At 57.4% G+C, this 19,930-nt stretch overlaps 2 protein-coding genes across 2 annotated transcripts; both read right to left on the bottom strand.

The window, feature by feature from the left end:
* Nucleotides 1-6,178: 6,178 nt before the first annotated feature.
* On the bottom strand, nt 6,179-9,497 carry MRPL28 (mitochondrial ribosomal protein L28). Its single transcript, XM_083413920.1, has 5 exons — nt 9,086-9,497; nt 8,697-8,849; nt 8,272-8,406; nt 7,346-7,432; nt 6,179-6,836 (listed from the first exon to the last, which is right to left on the bottom strand). The coding sequence occupies exons 1-5, from the start codon at nt 9,377-9,379 to the stop codon at nt 6,741-6,743; spliced, it is 765 nt and encodes a 254-aa protein (XP_083270046.1). The 5' UTR covers nt 9,380-9,497; the 3' UTR covers nt 6,179-6,740.
* Nucleotides 9,498-11,394: 1,897 nt separating this feature from the next.
* On the bottom strand, nt 11,395-19,766 carry PGAP6 (post-GPI attachment to proteins 6). Its single transcript, XM_083413912.1, has 13 exons — nt 19,492-19,766; nt 17,533-17,710; nt 17,204-17,411; nt 16,842-16,975; nt 16,462-16,721; nt 15,961-16,286; nt 15,768-15,861; nt 15,522-15,645; nt 15,160-15,293; nt 14,641-14,819; nt 14,134-14,280; nt 13,392-13,508; nt 11,395-13,075 (listed from the first exon to the last, which is right to left on the bottom strand). The coding sequence occupies exons 1-13, from the start codon at nt 19,610-19,612 to the stop codon at nt 12,779-12,781; spliced, it is 2,319 nt and encodes a 772-aa protein (XP_083270038.1). The 5' UTR covers nt 19,613-19,766; the 3' UTR covers nt 11,395-12,778.
* Between the last annotated feature and the right edge of the window lie 164 nt (nt 19,767-19,930).

Genomic DNA, 19,930 nt, shown 5'->3' with positions numbered 1-19,930 from the left:
GTCTGTGGGCTGCCCCCCCCGCCTCCAAATAATGTCCTTGTCACTGGCCCTGAAAGGGCTGCTGGGACTAAGTCTAAGTCCTATTCCTAGCATCTAAAGCCCTAAATCAGACATGTCCAAAGTCCGTTTCTGGCCCCTATGGCAGTTTATTTCCTGGGGTAAAATTCTAAAAGAAGTTCAACAACTTCAATCCTTAAAAAAGGTCAACAACGTTGGTCGGCCCTCACACTTGTTCAAATCTGGCCCTCTTTGAAAAAGGTTTGGACACCCTTGCCCTAAATCACCTGGCCTCAAGTACCTGGAAACGACCCTCTGCCAGTGCCAACCACCTCAGACCCTCCTGAGTGGGCGAGGCCACAGCTGGGGCTGCCCATTTGGCACTGACCCCAGGCAGGGCCTTTGCAGCGACTGATTCCCATTTGTGGAAGAACCGCCTGGCTGGGTGCATCCGCCTCCCTCTTCCAAGAGAGATGCGTTTGATGGCTGAGAGATGCTGCTCCTGGCAACCCTGAAATCATTGGTGGGGAGAAAAGTGAATGTTTTGAAGACGTTTTTAGGAGGTTTCCGGTTCTATGTTGGCTGCCCTGGACTCCTTTGGGAGCAATGGTGGGGTGTGAATTGAATATTGATATTAATCATGTTTACCTGCCATTGAGAGTAACACTTTGTGCAGCTGGATCAGGCCCATGGCTCATCTCGCCCAGCATCCTGTTCTCAACCAGAAGTCCCAGCGCAGGACCTGAGCCCAACTCCCCTCTCCCTTCCAGCACTTTCCAGCAGCTGCGATTTAGAAGGATTGCTGCTCCCAGATGTGACACAGCAGAGCCCTCCTGGCTGGGAGCCATCAACACCTGCATGTATTTTTTATCTATGTCATTTTAAATTGTTATTGATATTAATGTTGTATTTTTAGTTTTGGATTTTATGATTTATGTGGAAATGTTTTCCATTTGGTTGTGTACCTCTGGATGTGTTTTATTTATTGCTTATGACTTTTGTTACGTTGGTCGTTCTGTAAATCTCGTCATGTTGTAAGCCGCCTTGAGCATTGTTTTAACTATGAGAAGGCGGCACACAAATAAATTGATGATCATGATATTCCTCTGGTGAAATGGACCTCCAAAAGCCTCTTGCTGCAGCCTTTCTCAGCCTGTGGGTCCCCAGATGTTGCTGAACTACAACTCCCATCACCCCTAGCAAGGCCAGAGCTCAGGGATGATGGGAGTTGTAGTCCAACAACATTTGGGGACCCGCAGGTTGAGAACAGCTGCATCTGCTGTAATAAAATCTGATAGCATTTAAGGTACAGCAAACATAGTGAAAGCCCCCTTGGTAGCAAGAAGCTCCCTCTGCTGCTCAGCTGAGCTCTCCAGCCTTCCTTCTGCCCCTCATACCTCCTCTCAGCCTGGGGGGGGGGGTTGCAGGCTCTCCCTCTTCCCACCCCCTTTTCCCATTTCTTCCCAGGACCATCTTCCCTGCCCTCTCCTGAGCCCTTGCCAGGGAAGATGCAGCTGCCCCTTTCCTTTGGAAGGACGGACTGTGCCGCCCTATTCCTGCCCACTCTGAAGCCGCACACAGCCCATGGCACTTCCTCGAGGCTTAAGGGGGGCAGAGGGACCCAAGTGACCAGGAGGGACAGGTCGCAGGCTGTGAACACCCCCACCCTGCTTAATCTGATCAGCAGCCCCCGCAACTATCACCTGCCCCCACCCTGCCCAAAATGTGCTTGCTCCGTGCCCAGAATCCTTTTGCTGCTGCCACCTGAAAGCCTGTGGTGCTGCGCTTGGCAGGGAATGGGCTGCTGGACTTTTGATGGCACCAGCGGCAAGATCCCAGGGTCCCTTTTGGGCAAAGCCCCCTGGCTCCTCTCCCAGCTGTTGGCGGCCCCTGCAAAAGGCAATGTGGGCCCCACTCTGCCCACCCTCGAGCGCTCCAGCCAAGCCCAGCGGGAGAGAGGATTCCGCTTTGAGTGAGGTGCCGATATTCCCCCTGCGTCCTTCATTTCCTTGCACACCAAGCAAAGCTCTTTGGAACGAGAGATGAAAACTTGATAAAAGTTTGGCGGCGCCTCTGTCCCAGCCCCAGGGGGCGGTGGAGCGCGGGGGGGGGGGGGGGCTGTCAATCTGCCGCTGGGACAGCAGAGCAGCCGGGTTACAAATGCATTATGTATGCCGGTGTCGACCCTGAAGCACCTTTTGTTGGGGCTGAATGTGTCATGGCCAACAAAAGTAGAGTGGATTAGCCACAGTGGATTAAAAGATTTTCTTCTTTGAGTTCACCTAATAATGCAACAATCGCCCTAGAATGTCCCTTTGAAGGGGACGCAACGGCGTTCCCTTTGCCATCTGTGAGATTCCTCCCCATCCAAGATACATGGCGGGCGGCTTTCACGTCCGGCAGAAGGAGAGAAATCGCTGGGCACTATTTCCATCAGGTGGGAAAGAGTTTGTGCCCACCTCCTCCTAAGCCCACAGCCACATGGTTTGGGGAGGAAAACTGACAGCCTGTTGTCTCCACCAGACTGGCAAAGAAAGCCTCTGTGAGCTTCAGACAAGGACAGGAGCCGCTGGACGGTTCACAAGGTGCTCAGAGCCTCCTGCTGGGAGAAGCTGACCGACTACAGGCAGATCTCGGATTCCAGCAATTCTGCTTTTCACACACACACCCTCCACCACCCTGTGTTAGTTTGGAGAAGTTTGGAGCCCCTCTCCCCACCAGGCTTCGTTCCCTGCCGTGTCCATGGTGCAAGGCGGGTCATCTGTTAGTGCCAAGGCATTCACAAGCGGGGTGGTGGCAGCAGGGACAGGGGTGAGCTCCCTCCGTGCCCCCCGCCCTCCTAACGCTGTCACCCAGCGCCCCCTCCCCCTCCTCCCCCCCACCATCACAATAGCAAACACGAAACCCTGCCACAACCCTTGGGGGCTTTGATCTCCAAGCAGGCCTTTGGACATTACCTCCAGGAAAGGGGCTGGGGAGGGCGGCGAATTTGGGCACAGCGCTCCCCCCACCCACCCCTGCCGAGAAAGGCGCCTCCCGAGCCGGAGTGGCTTTGCGGCAAATGGTGGCCCTGCGGGGGGGAGGGGCCAGTGGGTGGCAGCCGTGGGGCGTTAACCTCGCTCTGCAGGAGCCCAGCTGGGGGCTTCTAATGAGCTGGCTTTGCGAAATGCGATCTGAAAGGCCCACAAAGGCAACCCAGAGAGAGGAGCTCCATATTTCCCCATCCCGGACTCCTTTGTCCGCCGTTTATTCTTGTTTCGTGGAGGGGCAGGGCGGGGTGGCGGCTTGCGGTGGCCCAGGGCGGGACGGGGCGGCCGAGGGGCGATGGCGAAAGAAGGAGCAGTCAATGGCGGCCGAGGAAGGGCCTCCATTGTCTCACCTGCTGTCTGCGCAGCGCCGGCCTCCTGCTGGTTCTTCCGCCGTCCGCCATGACAGGACCCATCCGGAACACTTCCCAGCACTCTGGGAGCCTCTTTGCCTTTCATGGCCACGGACTGGCTGGAAGACGATGGCAATCTTTACTTTATACTGCAGCTTTGGCTCCTCGCCCTGATTGGCTGAGGCCAGGACCAAATGATGGTCCTTCAAATCCTATTGTAACTATGGCAACCAGCCCCCGTAGGCACCACTGATGTACTTATAATTGCCGGATAAACAGTCGAGACAGGCCACTTTCATCCCGCCCAGGACCGCTTCCCCCCTCGGCTTTTAGGGCGAGGCCAGAAGAGGCAGCAAACTCCCGCGATGCCGTGGGAAGAAGGTGCCACCTCACTTTCCCCATCTGGGCACCTTCCGCTCCTCGCGGCAACTGAGCGCACAGCGTCTCGCGGTCATGGGACTCCTCTGTGCATGGGCGGCCCTACCCTGCGCCAAACCGAGGAATCTTTGTGCGGAAAACGAAGGCTGAAGGCAGAGAGAGGGGACAGCGAAAAGCATCGAGAGGCGGCGGGGCAGTGGGGGAGAGGATATTGTGGCAGTCCTATTGAATTGAAATTATTCTTGCATCAGCTGCTTTTGCCTTTCACGGGAATTTACTGCAGGCTGAATAGGACCTTCCTTCCTGCTGTACCAATGGTGAAGCTGGCACCTGTCTAGCGTGTAAGAGCTACATCACCAAACGCCACCTTCTCCAAGGAGTCAGATGAAGACAAGGCCAGTAAGAGGCATGAGACTCTCTCCATGGGGGCTCCGCTGTCATATGGGCCTCTGCAGCGACCCCTTCGGGACAGGGGCATATCGTGGGCACCTGCATCGCTCTGGACTCGCCCCAAAGCCCACAGGTGTCTGGTGGCCCCACACCCCTGTAGTCCCAAGGATAGGGATCTTCCAGCCCTGAAGTGCCCTTGGCTGGCAAAGGCTATGAGACGAAGGGCGACCTGGAACCCTAACAGCCAGCAACCAACATTGAAGTAAGTTCCTGCAAAGTGAGAGGAGGCAAAGGCCAAAGGATGGAACCTGCTGCACCAAGAAAAGGAGAAGAGGAGGAGGAGGAGGAGGAGGAGGAGGAGGAGGAGGAGGAGGAGAAGAAGAAGAAGAAGAAGAAGAAGAAGAAGAAGAAGAAGAAGAAGAAGAGAGCCTCCTCCATAGCAGTAGCAGCTCTCCAAGGAGGCTTCCCACCCATAGAAGCCACGCCACAGAGAGGTACGTTCCAGAGAGCATCTGGAGAATCTGGAGCAGGCAATGGCAACAGAGATAGAGAGAGTCTCAAAAAAGATAGCCTGGCATTGGAAAAGTCACAGAAAAGGACAGCTGAGGCCATCAGGGAATTTGAGGATGGTAGAACTGGAGACTGGAGCTGTTATTTCTCAGACTGCCCCCAAAACATCCCAGCAATCATCAGAGGCAATAGCAGGCTCCAAACGAGAAGACAGGATTCCTCCACCTGGTATCAACTATGTTGTAATGACCATAACAAAAATGACTTCAGAAACACTTATATCAAGGTATCTTGTCATTCATTACCAGCTAGACAAGTCAGCAAAGTCTGACCCATGATGAAGGCCCTGTTTCTGTGCCTCCCCGAGGCATCTGGCAGACGCCACTCAGAGGCAGCAAGCAGAAGCTACCACACTCCACCAGCTCTCCTATCCGTCCTGCTCACATCAGCACATCTGAAGAGCCCGGCTGCAAAGGCTCATCTAGTCCAGCATCCTGTACTCACAAGCAGTGCCTGTGGGACATGATCACAACAGCACTCTTTACTGGCATCCCCAAGCAACTGCTACTCAAGAGCCAGGGTGGGGCAGCGGTTGGAGTGGCCAGGGTTCCATTTCCCTTTCAGCCACAAAGATTGCTCAGTGACCTCAGGCCAGTGACTCTCTCACAGGGTTGCTGCGAGGATAAAGGGGAAAGTGGGGAGAAGAACAAGTGTAACAAACAGGGGAAGAGGCAAACAATCTCCAATACTGGAGGTGGTACAGAGCCATGACTAGCAGCCAATGACACCTTTTTGTGGCAAGCTATACTATCCTCACGTGGCACATATGTGTGTGTGTGTGTTTGTGTGTGTGAGAGAGAGCACATTCTACAAGGCAAGATTTGAAGTAGAAACTTTCAGGCCCACATGCTATTTAAATTCTTCAGATTTTAAATTTTAACATTTTAAATTTTGAATACTGTGTAGTTTATTGCTGTAAGTGACTCTGCACCCTAAAAAATGGTGAAAAGTGGGATGTATAATTTTAAAATAAATATGAGTCCTTACACTGCAGCCAGCCCCATCAAGGTGGCTCTTTCATTTAAAACTAAGGAGCCATAGGATACTTGGCAACTGAAGCTTAACTCAGGTGACTTCAGGACAGGAACGGATGTTTGCATACAGTAATTCTTGCTGCTCTATGTAAACAAAGCCGCCGTGCCGTCTCCCCCCCCCCTTGATGATGCCCAGGCTGCCCACGCTCGTTCTCCCAGTGGCTGCTGCTGCCACTTTCCTGGTCCATGCCTGGGAGGGCAAATGGGATTGTATTCCTTCTACGCATCAAAGCAGCCAGACCATGTCCTGGTAGGCATGTGCCTTAACTGGGCTTGAGGGACATTCCAGAAAGCAGAGACACAGGGGCTCAGAGGTCTGCCACGCAGCAACAGCCCTCCAAGCTGGGGAGACAGCAAGCCAGTTCCTAATGCTCCAGCTTTTGTCCCTTTGGTTTCTTACTCCAGCTAAAAAGAACAAGTGACTACACCGTTTCAATAATAATTCACAAGCCATTTATTCTTTTCTTCCCTGCTGTGCTTTGGATCTTAATTAAGGTTACAGGATGTGGCTTGTTCCTCAAGAGAGGTCAGTCGACGGCTTTTGTATTCTGCTGTAAATGTTGCTGTCTGGCCCTGAAGACCTGAGGGTCTCCGAGGACTCCAAGGCGGGATGCATTCTAGGGTGCTCCAAAGCCTAGTGGCAAAAGGCTCTCATGGCGACCAGCCTCAAAGTTGGGGATCACGGACCACATGGTGGCTGCAGGTGTAGAGGCTGAGCAGCAACATGCAGGAGAAGCTGGGAAGCCATGAACTGAAAGCCTCCTCCTTTTCTTTATGGCAAAAGCATCCTGAATGGAACGTGAGGAAGTAGCTCAAGGCAGCTAGTCCCCTCCCTCCCAAGTCCAGGGGGCAGAGCAGCCTTTACACGATAAGTATCAGACAGTGAGCACATACTTAACCATTCTGGATCCAGCTCTCTCAGGGGAAAAGTTCCATCCCTTGGTCTGTTTAACATAAGCCCAAAGAGAAGTTCACAGTGCTTGATTCTCCTGTTAGACCTTCGGCACTTCAGCCGATTCAGAAAGCTTCTGTGCTTCAAGCTGCTGCACCAGTTCTTCTGCATAGACTTTGAACAAGGGAACAGGGTCCTGAGAGAAAGGTTGGGGGCAGGAAGGAAGACACAATGAGGAAGAGAACAGATTGCACAAAGGCTAGGTTTGCACGTTAAAACAAAGCCATGGACAATGTTAACCACAGGTTATAACCCAAGAACAAACCCTGATTTACTAACGTGAAGCCTCTGGCTGGGCTCGGACAATCCAAGTAACACACGCCTTAGGGTTATGTATGAGCCGATCCAAAGCATCACAGAAGCCCTCAAGAGAAATCAACAGCATTTTGGATACAAGTGATTACAGGAGCCAGTCTAGCATCTGCAGAGTCCGACTAAGATGCCTCCCACCCCTCCATAACTAAGCAAAGGGAGCATATCCCATGTAGTCCCATAGACAGCAAACCTTAGCAATGGAATATATTGCACCTTGGCATAAAAGCAAAAAGCACAGTTATTTTACACAGCTTTGAGGGGCATAGGTGCATGTTCCAGAGACAATACTTTACTGGGATTGGGCCACAAACACAAAGAGTGAAAACACACCTTCTTCTCCAGGAGTCGCTGCTTTTCCACAGCTTCTTCCAAACTCAGCCCAACCCATTCTGCCTCTTCCTCTGGGATCACAAACTCCTGCATGCAAAGGTAACACGCGTGAGCTTTCAGCACAGAGACTCACTGAGAGGCAGCAAAGACAGCAAGATTGAAAACTACCTTGTACCACGTCAGACCACTAGCCCACCATATTGTTCACTGACTGGCAGCTTTTCAGGGGTTCCCAACCCTATCCTGCTGCTAACAGGGCATACAAAGCAAATGTGGGCTCTATCATCCTTGTCACTACAGCCTTTCCCAAGATGCCACTGGATTCTGCATTACCTGGGGTGGAAAGACAGTAACAGCAGCCATTATATCTGTAGGCATATCAACGACAGTTATACTGGCCTTCCTCTGCCCTCTAACTATGCAACTTCCACCCGTGCCACGTGTCCCTCTAGCCAAGTTCTAGGAAGTGGGAAATACAGAGCACAGCTGTGACTCTTAGCCCTTACGCATTGGCGCAAGCACAGAAAAGCTTTCATAACCAATCTACAGCCCTTAGTGTTGCTACAAGAATGATTGGTGTTCACAGCAATTGCAGATTATGATGGATGCTGGCTCAAAAGCAAAAAATTAGCTGCTACAATCACCCAACCAATGTGGGCATCTTGGGGGGGGGGGGGAATAATATTTACTATTATGTATTTAAAGCATTCTGCAGGCGTTACCCTATTTGTAACCCTTAAAGCAACACTGCAAGATCTGAACTGGGGATTCCTGATTTGTAGGTCTGCCTCTTCACCCGCTACAATAGCTCCCTGGACCAAACTGAACTGAGAGGGAACTGAAATGATCCTACAGCATTCCCACAGGACTGCCACCGGACCACTTATGGGCCCCTCCAAGCCCTCGAAGCAAAAGAAAACACCCACCTTGTATTTGTCGTATATAGCCTCCCTCTTTGCTGGGTCATCTGGGTGGAGGGAAGGGTCCCGGCGGGCAAGTCGTAAAAGCATTGTGCGTTTCAGGTCCATGCCCAGTTTAGAACACAGCTCGGCTTTTGGGGTCTGTGAGGCCAGAGAAAGATGCAACGGCTTGTCACCAGTTTCCACCGATATGTTCAGGGCAAAGAGGGGCTTTCAATGGCAAGCAGACTACAGTCCTTAGGACTTCTGTCAAATGGTTCAGGGAAGGACCTGCATCACTCAAAGGAGAGCTCTGGGATGCGGCCCACAAAGGCTGCTTCACACCACACCCTTCAAGGCCACCATGAAGTATTCATCTGATAGCTGTCATATTGGCTTTCCCACGCTTGCAGACAGAACAACAGCCTGTCAAGCTATCACCACAAACCTACCTTTAAGATGTAATAATCAAAGCCGTAGGCAGCGTCAATCTGGTCCATCGTCCGCATGGTGACTGTAATCGTCAGCTTCTTATCCAGGATCTCACTGTAGAGATCTCGATAGAAGAGCTGCGGCTTCCAGATCTTCTTCACCCTGGCGGCCAGCTGAGGACACAAGGAAGAGCAGATGCAGCCAAGATCCTGGCGGCTGGGAGGGGAAAGCTCAGACCAAACGGGAGGCCCCGTCGCCCGGCGGGTCCACCTCGCGGGGCGTCGCTTTCACGGACCGGCAGCAGCGGCTCCCCGGGTCCTGGAGCCAGGCGCCGCCTCCTCCTCCTCCTCCTCCGCGCGAGGCCCGCGCCCCCCGGCCTTCCCCCAGCCCCCTCGGCCCGGCAGCGCACCTTGTCTCCCCGGGCGTAGCGCCAGCCGCGCACCAGGCCCTCTCCGCCCCACAGGCCCTGCTGGCTCTCGGGAGGGAAGTAGACGGGCACGGGCACGTCCTGCACGCGCTCCCGCTCGCCGGTCCTGCGGTTCCGCACGTGCTGGGCGCCGCGGGGCCTCCAGTGGACGGCGAGGGGCGGCGCCGCGGCCTCTTCCTGCAGCGCGCGGAGGTAGTGGGCCGGCAGGCGCGCGTAGATGCCCTGCTGCAGCTTCAGCGCGTCCCACAGCCGCGGGGGGATCTTGTGCAGAGGCATCGCGCCGCCGGGAGAACCGAGAGGGCGCGCCGAGGAGGCCTCCGTCTGCTCCGCCGAGCCGCAGCCAGGGCAAAGGTCAAGAGGCGGCCTCGCGCAGGCGCAGCGCACCGCCGACCCGGAAGCAAAGCGCGGCCGCCGGACGGGGAGGGAAGAAGGCCGTCCTTCCTGCTTGTTTCTTATTGGAGCAGAGCGCCGCTGGGGGCGCGGCCTAAGGGAAGCGGGGGCGCCGCGGTTCCGAGAGTCCCGCCCCTACGCCGTTACCATGGCAGCGGGCCTGCGAGGAACCGAGGCGCTTCGCTCCACAAGGCGAAGGAGTCGGCGGCGTCCGGGCCTCCTCGTCGCTGCGTCGCGCCCCGCGGGCTCCAGGCGGGAGCGGGAGCTGCGCTTCCCCCCCCCCCGCCCTCTCCAGCTCATGCCCGCACAACAACCCCGCGAGGCGGGCCGAGAGGGATGAATGTGGTGTCATCAGCTCGTTTTAAATGACTGAAGCGGGAAAGGGGGTCACAAACCCTCTTATCATTCTGGTGTGTTAATCTATGGTTATTATTAAATTTATGTGCTGTGTCAGGAAAATTGGGCATCGCATGGCAGGATAGATGTGCTCTCCCAAGCCCACATTCCCAGCATGTTCCCTCTCCTGTCTCAGCGACGTCTAAGCTGGCTTGGTCACGTCCGCAGAATGGAAGACGGCAGGATCCCCAAGGATGTGCTGTGCCGGAAGCTGGCTTCAGGCACCAGGCCAACGCTGCGTTACAAAGATGTCTGCAAATGGGACATGAAGGCTGGCAACACCGCTGTCGTGTGGGAATTCCTTGCAGGCAACCACAGTAAAAAGGGTGAAGGACCCCTGGGCGGTTAAGTCCAGTCAAAGGCGACTATGGGGTTGCAGCGCTCATCTCACTTTTCAGGCCGAGGGAGCCGGCGTTTGTCTACGGACAGCTTTCCGGGTCATGTGGCCGCCATGACCAAACCACTTCTGGTGCAATGGAGGACTGTGATGAGTGTCAGAGCACACGGAAACACCGTTTAGCTTCCTGCTGCAGTGGTACCTATTTATCTACTTGCACTAGTGTGCTTTCAAACTGCTAGGTTGGCAGAAGCTGGGACAGAACAACGGGAGCTCACCCCCAGATTCAAACCACCAACCTTCCGATTGGGAGCCCAAGCGGCTCGGTGGTTTAGACCACAGCAGCACCCGCTCCCTACTACAACCACAGTGCCTGGAGACAGTCAGTCGGATTGTGCATCCATAGCAGTGACCAGAGGAGGAATAACCGCTGAGAGGAGTACAGAGAGAAGAAACACCATGGTGCAGCTTAACCAGATGTCTTCATCTGCCCCTGCTTAATAAAACATGTCTCTCCTGTATCAGTCTCTACAGGCACAGCAGGCACTGCAACCTTCCAAGAGTTTGCCTTCACCCCCAAGGGCGCATTGCTCCATTGTCCCCAGAGACAGATGGACCCAACCAACCATACACTGCCCTTCATCAAAAGACCACAGGACAGGTTACAGCATAAAACACAAAATGCATAATATAATAATGGGGAAAGGGAAGGGGGAAAGACAATCCCCACACACACCTTAGAAAGCCATAAATTGTCAAATGCCTGGCTGAAGAACATTTTCACCTGGCGCCTAAATATATGTAATAAAAGGTGCCATGCGAGGCTCCCCAAGGAGAGCATCCTAAAGCAGGCAGGCCCTGCAGAAAAGGCCCCGTTATCGTGTTGCCACCCTCCGGACCTCCTGTGTAGTGAGGGGCACACAGAGAAGGGAAGCAAGAAGCCCCCTCATCGCCAAGCAAACTTTGTGTGGCTGGCCAGCGATCACCCCACCCAGCAGAAGGCAGCTTTTCCAAGGTCCAAGGTGGAGGTAAGAGTCCCAAAATGGAGGCTGCCCAGTCTGCTGTGGGGTGGGGGGGGGGTGCCTCCTGCTTCTGCTCAAAGGGTTGTCAGACACAATCCCTGCACTTCTAATTAGATTGCTAGAAATAAGCACCAAAGGCAAAGGAGCACAGTGTGCATAACTTTTAATTGAACGAAATGACAGCTTAAATCAATTAAATCAACAGCTCCAAAAAGGCAAAGTATAACATAAAGTTAACAAGGTACTAACAGAACTTTCTGAACTGCAGTTGCTGAAGTTCTTCCTGAGGTAATCAACGAAATAACCAATTCCCCATTTAAGATTAGTGTCCCTTCCATGCCCTGCAGTGACTGAGGGGAATAAAAAAAATAAACACCCCAAATTAAGGACCTTAAAACAGGAGTGTGTGTTATTGCGCTAAAAGAACTCTCTGGAGTCCCTGGCTCTTCCACCTGTGTCTGCATTTGCAAAAGGGTTTGTCATGGTCTTATCCTGGCCCAGCAGTGCCAGCTGCGAGAGCCAGAAGACAGGTGAGCAAACAGTGCTGGGCTCTTACCTGGCCACGAGGACTAAGAGCTCTGGGACTGCAAAGAGCTCAGTCATTTGGCTGAGGGCTTTTACATTCATTGTGCCTCCCCCAAAACAGGGGGAACAGCCCCAAAGTGGCAGAGAGAAAGATGCAAGAACAGGATCTCCCTGCTTGCACCCAAGTCCAAAGCCCACCAGCAGTTGAAGAATCTTGAACAACCTGGCTGGTGGATGCACATCGCTGAATGGCAACAGGGCCATGAGGTTTTCATTCAGCAGTATCACGTGACCAAGTCAGTCTCAGGCCTGGCAACGAGTGGCAGAGCTCGCTTGGCACCCACAGGCAGAGGAACAGAACTGGGCTGCTCCAGCTCAGCTTTTTAGTTCAGGACACATAAACCTGGCACCTCCCTGAGCGATACATGGTTTCTCCAACCACGGCCAGCAAGGACGCCTCTCCTCCCCGCCCAGCCCAGGGGTGTCCCTTGCACTATTATCATTCACACGCCCCTCCCGGGTTTGAGCAGCCCTGTTTCTTCTTCCCACATTAAGAGGAGTGAGGGTGCCAAGAGCTGCACACCAGCCTCCTGTCTTGTTATCGCCCACCACACTACAAGCCCCACAAGGAACCCTTGACTCTAGTTGTCACTCCACCCCCACTCCCAGGATTGCAGAACTGCCTGGTTCCCGGTTCCCAGCCACGCAGATTCAATAAAAGCAGGCTGTGGCGATGCACCGGAAGGCTCCAGAAAGCCCTGCTGTTTACACCGGAGGAGAGACCTGCTTCATGAGTGGGCGACCTCTCAGGTTAGGGTGAAGACTAGTGAGCCGTCTGTCTTGTGGACCCTCGCAGCTCCCTGTTCTTCACCCGGCCTGCAGGATGGATGGCCTTCTCCCTGCATGCCCAAGTGGGCCCAGGAAGCGGCTGGTAAGCCGACCCCGAAGCGCAGAGGGAGGCACTTGGGGCCAGAGCCTCACAAGAGTCCACCCCCTCTCAGTTTGTCACGTCACCGCATAGAGCTCCTCGCGGTCATTCTTGCAAATCTGGTAGCGGCAGAGCAGCTTGCGGGACCAGTCCCACGGATTCTGGAGCTTGTCTCCGGGTGGGAGGAGGAAGGCCACGCTGGAGGCCACCAGGATGTGCCAGATGCTGTGCGTGTAAAAGTAGTTCTCTTTGGTCTGAATGAAGGCATACACCACAATGGCCACCACAGCCAGGGTGATCCCAGGGCAGAGGAAGAAAGCCCAGCGCTTCCAGGAGGGCGGGTAGCAGTCGCGCCGGGTCACACCACGGTGAACCTGCAGGAGGAAGGCAGGGGTGACGGGCCATCCCGGGTGGGGCAGAGGGTCTCTAGATGTGGGCTCTGCCCATCCCCTGAGACCAGATGCACCCCCCACCCCAAGGCTCTGGGAGAAGAAGTCAGCTGGGTCTTTCTTCAGCTGGCTACACTCCAAAAGCGCATGATGGGTGAGGAAGTTAAGGGCAGGGGAAGCCTACACCTTAAAGGTAAAATACCTGCTGCAGGTTCTGCCCAGCCCACTGCTAAGAGCTGCACCCTGAGCCAGGAGATGCTCAAGTCTTGATCCGTAAGGGGTGAGAGCAGGAGCCACCTACCCAAGCTGCAATCATGATGAGGAGGGCAACGAGGCAGGGCCCCATCATGTTCCAAACCCCTCGGCGGTCCAGCTGCAGCGACATGGCGATGAACAGGGTCCCCAGCACACAGAGGACCTGCAAGGGAAGAGAGGAGAAGTCAGAGCTGCTCTTGGAACCTCCTTGGGAGTCTGTGGCTGGTGGATGAGGAAGGAGGCATCCCGGGCCTCTCCAGCTCACCTTCTGGCATCACTTCAAGATGCCAAGGGCAAAGACAGGAGCTCCCAGCCACAAAGCCCTGCTGAGATAGTTCGTTTCTGAACTCTGCATTCTGCCTTCTGGCCAAATGGGGCCTCAAGTCGTCATGCAGCCCCTGCCGCCTTTGGGACATTTGGCCGTACTGCTGGCATCTTTACCTTTTCTAACGCCCACTGACACCTTTGCTTTTCAGTGAGAAACTGCAGCGGAGGCCCAGGAAGACTGGAAGCCTGCCTGTCCGCCTCTCTGGCCCAACTCTGGCTCTCAGTCCACCTGGCAACACCAGGATGGGAAACCCGCAAGATACACAGGGCAAATGCACAGCGTTCATTTTCTTGCATCCGTTTGGTTTATTATTCAGAGCCTCCTGCCCCAGGGGAAGTCGTGCTGGTGACCTTCAAGGTGTGAGCTCAGGACTGGGCCTGCCCTGGCTTTAGAGGGGCTTGCTGCAAACAACAGCCCCCTCCCATGCAGTACCCCGCTTGCTGGCTTGCCCCCTACGTACATATTTCAAGGTCTTCTCCAGTCGAGCCATGCACAGGACGGTCACCCAGATGGAGACCACAGAGCCAAAGAAGTCGCAGAACTGCAGCGTGTCGTAATCCATGATGCACATCACTGCAACGCCGGGCTGGTCACAGGCATGGTAGAACTGCAGCCACAGAGGGGAGAGAAGGTGCCAGTCAGAAGGCGCCACTCCCACTGTGCAGCTCTTTGCCACCTGAGCCCAAAGTCTGGAGGCGCCAGGGCCCCACTGGGCACACAACCTCAACAGCAGCCTGAGGATGCCACAGGCAGTGCAAGGGGCACCGAACCAGGATCAAGGAGCCCTCCGCTTTTCCCCAGCCGCCCCACTGCCAGAAAGAGGCAGGCAGAGAAAGTGGATGGTTGGGCTGGCTTGCCTGCCTGCCGTGCCCCCCAGAGAAGGGCCTGCTTGGGCCTTGCCCCACCCCAACGGGTGGCTGGGATCCCGCTCAGCACCCACCCCGCTGAGGGGGAAGCCTGGACCTACGGTGGAGAAGAACATGTTGAAGGCGTAAACGGAGGCTTCCACCAGGTGGTAGTGGTAAAGTGCAACAGCAATCGCCGGCACGAAGAAGAGATTGCTGAGCGTCAGCAGGAGCGTGGCCAGGATCTGCGTGCCGACGGGCTGGGCCTTGGTGTCTTCCGTGCAGCTCCAGCCACTCCAGCCTGCCAGGGGAGGAAGGGGAGGCAGGGTTACCTGTTGGCAGCATCACATCAAAAGAACAAAGCCCATCGCGCCAGGTGGGAAGTGGAGCGCCCATCCTTAAGGCTGCCACCTTGCACAGCATCCCCCAGGATGGGCCCCCTGCAGCTAGGCTCACTTTCTAAGGGGCAGGATACCACACCGTGGCCTTTTCACTCTGGGCTTGGGGCATGTGAGGCATGAGAACAGGTGCTGCTTATGGCTAGCCCTGCCCAGGGAAGGAAGCCAAAGGGGAGGAAGGGAGGGTAGCGGCGGGACAGGCCCTGGTGGCCTCGGCCCCAGGCATTCCAGAGAAGCTCTTACCCGCTTTGCAGCTGCACCCGGCATAAGGGTAACTGCGGCCCAGGAGGCTGCACTGCCCATACGTCCCGCAGTTATCGAAGCAGGGGCTGAGCAAGGTCACCACGGACACCTGGGCTTTGGCTTTGTCACATTCCCTGCAGAGAGAGAGAGACAGAGCCCATGGACCACCAAGGACGCTGAGCCCTCCTGGCACCAACACGCAAAGGCAGAGAGGCCCAAGGCAAGGTGAGGACCAGGTGGCAGAAACCCCTGCCTGAGAGGTGCTCAGGAACCCTGGCCCCAGAGGCCTTGCTGCCACCGCTACTGCAGCAAAGGCCCAGCCCTGGCCGTACGGCTGGCAGCACCAGAGTGACAGGACTCACCCCACACCCTCCGGGCAGAGGAGCTGCAGGGACAGGAACCAGTTGGCCGTTTCTGGGTACGGGATGATGAGTGTAGCGTCTGGAGAAGAGGTGGATACGTTCAGCGGATAGCCTTGGGAGAAAGCTGTGGGGCAGGGAAGAGAGACAGGCCTTCCGTTAGTGCCCACACTCCGTCAGCAACCAGCGCCCAGCCTGCCAGTTTCAGTGCCCTCCCAGGGCTCGGGTGCAACAAGCAGAGAACCATACCTGTGTGGCAGCCCCTCGTGGCATTCACAGAGAGCACGGGGGAGCTGGCACTCAAGCAAGCCCACACCGAGGCGTTCCCAAGGCTCCAGCCGGTCTGCAAGGACAAAGCAGGAAAGAGACTCAGTTGGCGCCTCTCCCCTAGCAGTCCGGCTTCAGTGCCCCAAGGGGGGCAGTGCCAGGTCAACCCTCTTACCTGGTTAAGGGCCAGATTCAGCACCAGGGTCCCCCCGCTGTCCATGCCTGAGTTCAGGTTGAAGAGGAGCAAAGCCGGGGGCTCGGCCTGCACAGGCACACCAACGTCTCCAAGGACACGAAAATGCAGAGACACCACGTCCAGGTCTTCGCGGATGACAGGCTGGTTGCGCAGGCAGCGGCTGCTTTGGTCAAGGGGGTTGTGCGCTGCCCCGGCTCCCGTGAGCAGGGTGGCGTTGGGGCTTCCTCCCGGCAAAGGTGCCTCCTGGCTCCGGTTCAGGCTGTGATAGAAGCTGAGGAAGGAGCTGGCCCTGTCAGGCTTGCACACTGCAAAGGACACGGCGCAAGGTCAGTGAGGGCCTCAGGACGAGAAGGCTGCAAGGCAGGGCAACCCACCCCCTGACCCACAGCTAGGGCATCTGCAGCAGAGACTCGGGAACTGGCAAGCTGACACAGCTTGGCACCCCGCCCTTGCCCCTCCCCTCTCGCAGCTGGCACACACCTGTGAAGGAGGCCTTCAGCTGAAAGGAGACGCTGGTCCCAGGGCCGCTGAGGCTTTCCACCGTGATGGGCAGCCACTTCTCCCACGGCGGTGAAGCAAGGACGCCGCTGCAGTCCCCGGAGCAGTTGAGCACCTTCTGGGAGCGCAAAGGCAGCGTGGCAGAGCCCAGTGTGACACGGAGGGCGCAGGGGCTTGAAGTGTTCACCTTGCAGCCGCCCAGCTCAAAGTGCAGCGCCGCACTGTAGCCGGGGACAAAGATCCTGCAGGGGGGAAGAGAGGGAGGAGCAGCTGACTCCAGCTGGCCAGCACATGGCAGGCCTTGGTGCCCAGGGAGATGGGGGGCACTCACCGGGCCCACCCTCTCTCCTGTTTTAACTCACTTGGCATGAAGGGGCCTGGTGGGCTGGGCAATGGTCTGCTGCACAGGAGTGTCGGGCTCAAGAATCAGCGAGTCGATGACGCGCAGCACAAACATGTCCGGCTGGAAGCTGTAGGTGCATGGCGTTGAGATGCCCTGCAGGGAGGGAGGAGGGACGCATCCCTGTCAGCCTCCTGGACCACCGTGGCTGGCAGGAGGAGGCCGCGCTTGGCACAAGAGGACATTCCTTGGGCACAGCAGAAGATCCTCCAGAAGCTGCCAGGTCGGGCGCAGCCAAGTCCCAATGCAGCAGCCGCAGGATCCTCCCCTGTCCGCCCCCCCCTCCCACCACAGACTCCAGCCAAGGAGGCGGCCTGCTCTCACCTTCACCTCAATCCTCCCTGCGGCCTTGGGCAGGTGGGCCACCATGAACCAGTCGCCTGCGGCAGGTCCTGTGACGTTGACGAAGGTGGTGTTCTGCACCAGCGTGGCCAGAGTCGTGGTCAGATTGTAGGCGAGGCGGACGCTTGTGTTGGCCGGGAACTGCGTGCCCAGGGGGTTGATGACAGGAGGGGCACCGTGGCGGAAGTGGCTGGAAGGCAGCAGGAGACACAGGGGTCAGCGGGGCAGAAGGAGGGGAGGCGGCCACCCTCTTTCCAGGAGGAAGCCGGCAGGCTGAGCTCCCAGGGAGAAGGGGTGGGCTAGGTACGCACACGGTGACGTTTGTGCTGCCGCAGTCTGGACCCCTTCCCTGGGACGCCTGAAGGAGCCAGCGCAGCTGGACGGTATCCTCTGGCACGCGGAAGCGGAAGAGCCGGGCGTTGGCATACCAGCTGTAGAAGGAGAGCTTCTGGGCACCCTGGACGAAATACTCCGCCACAAAGGACCGGTCTGCGGGGGGAGTAGGGGGCAGGGCGTCAGGAAATGGGCAGGGGAAAGAATTCAGGTCCAGCCAGCCTTGGGCCGGTGGTGCTTCTCACCACAGGGGGATCAGCAGCCAGCCCCCCTCCCCCAGTCTCTGCCAAGTGCAGCACCATGAAGGGGCAGGCAGTGCCCCCCCAATGTCTCTAGCTTCCCACAAGGAGCTCCCAGGGGGCTTGTCCAGAGCCACAGGATCCTCTTTGGTCTCCAGGCAATAGAAGCTGGGCTTCTGCCTGCCCCTTCCCACTGGAGACCAGGAAGGGCTTGTCCAGCCTTGCAGCAAGGTCAAGGGGAGGTCAGGAGAGGAGGAGGTCATGGGGAGGCAGCTCTGCCAAGAGAGAGCTGTGGACTTTGGCACACCGCCTGCCACAGGGACTGGCATTTCCTGAAAGGGCTGAGCCGGCAAGCCCAGGGGATTGGCCTGCGGGGACCAGGGTGCCAGGCACCTGCCTGTTTGCTGAGTGCACAGCGCAGTGACTGACAAACAAAGGTGCGATGGGCAGGGATGGGGAAGGGGCAGAATAATAATAATAATAATAATAATAATAATAATAATAATAATAATAAATTTATTATTTGTACCCCGCCCATCTGGCTGGGTTACTCCAACCACTCTGGGCGGCTTCCACAGAGACCAAAAACACACTAAAATGTCACACATTAAAAACTTCCCTGAACAGTGCTGCCTTCAGATGTCTTCTGAATGTCAGGTAGTTGTTTATTGCTTTGACATCTGATGGGGGGATGTGCCATGCCAACCCCCTGCACCCCACACTCAGCACAGAGGCAGCCAGGAGCTCAGCCCCTCACACACCAAGATCAAGTCTAAGATGGGCAAGAAGTGGAGGTTCAGCTGACCGACCCTAAAAGGAAAGGAATCCGCGGGGGGGGGGTCTGGTTCTCACAGGGGCGCGGAGGGGGCGCCCCCAAGGTAGAGGAAGCAGTGGGCGCCGAGTCAAGGCGCACAGGCGAGAGAATGCGGACAAGCCGGCTGGCCGCCGGGCCGGAGGGAGGGAGGGAGCCTGCCTGACCGGTCCAGCCACCCGACGCTCCTCCGGCGAGGAGAGAGACCCCCCCCCCCCGCCGCCGCTTTTCCACGCGCGCAAGTGATGCTCAACCGACGTCCCGCCCCGCCGCCCGCGCCATTCGCTGGAAAGGCAAAGGCTGCCCGGCGGGTAACTGGGAAGCGGGCGTTGCGCCATCGGCCTCCCCGGGCGAAGCAAGGACTCCGTGACCCGGGCGCCGCCCCAGCCTGGCAGCGGCGCTTTTCCATCGCGGCACCGCCCCCGCCCCAAGCGAGAACCGGGCGAACCTTCCGTTTCCCCAAGTGGGAGGCGAAAACACGGCGGCCCCCCAGGCAGACCGAGGAACGGGGGCTGGGCGGGAGGGGGCCCTTTTGCCAAGTGACTGCCGGGGACCCCGCAAGCGCCTTCTCTCTGGGGCCGGGGTTCACGGCAAACGCTGGAAGACTGAAGACGGGGCGGCCCGCGGGTCTCTCCCCGAGGTCACTCAAGGCCACCTGCGCCTCCGTCCCGCCTCCTTGCGCCCCTCCTCGGGCTCCAACTCCAGCGCGCATCCAAAGCTGGGGGGGGCGGCCCCTCTCTCTCTTCAGGGCTGTCGGGTCACATCCCCAACCCGCCGGGCAGAAGGCGTCGGAGCCGCGGTCCTCTAGGCGTGCGCAGAGTGCCACTCCGTCCCGCTCCTCCGCAGTGCGGCTCCGGGAAGTGGCTCTGTCTCCGTCCGTTACTTACCGTCTGGACCTCCGCCTCCGCCGTTGCTGCTCCGCGCCTCCTTGGCGGGCGGCGGCGGGGGCGAGGGGGCGGCGCGGGCCAGGACCACCAGCAGCACCAGCGCCAGCGGGCCGGGCGCCATGGCAGCCGCGGCGGCCCCGGGGCAGGGAAAGCCGGCAGCAGTAGCGGGCGCGCCTCAGCCCGGAGCTCCTTCCTCCTGCGTCGCCATCGTCCGCCGAGGCCCCGGGCCGGCACTGGCGGGGCGCTGACGTCACGGGGACACCCGAGGGGGGGAGGGAGGCGGTGGCGGGCGCGCGCCTCGGCCGATGCTGCTGGCTGCGCCCCGCCCTCCTGCCGGACACGGGCACGAGCCGCCGGCCCCGCTGCACCGCCCAGGGACGGGGAGCTCCGCGCCTCTTGCGCGCGGCTCCGGCCTCGCCCTGGCCCTTGGGGGGCAGCC

The sequence above is a fragment of the Podarcis tiliguerta genome (assembly GCF_965153285.1).
Source record: "Podarcis tiliguerta genome assembly, chromosome: 14".
NCBI classification, from domain to species: domain Eukaryota; kingdom Metazoa; phylum Chordata; class Lepidosauria; order Squamata; family Lacertidae; genus Podarcis; species Podarcis tiliguerta.
The sequence above is the reverse complement of the archived record's forward strand: the minus strand, read 5'-3'. Positions and strand labels throughout refer to the sequence as shown.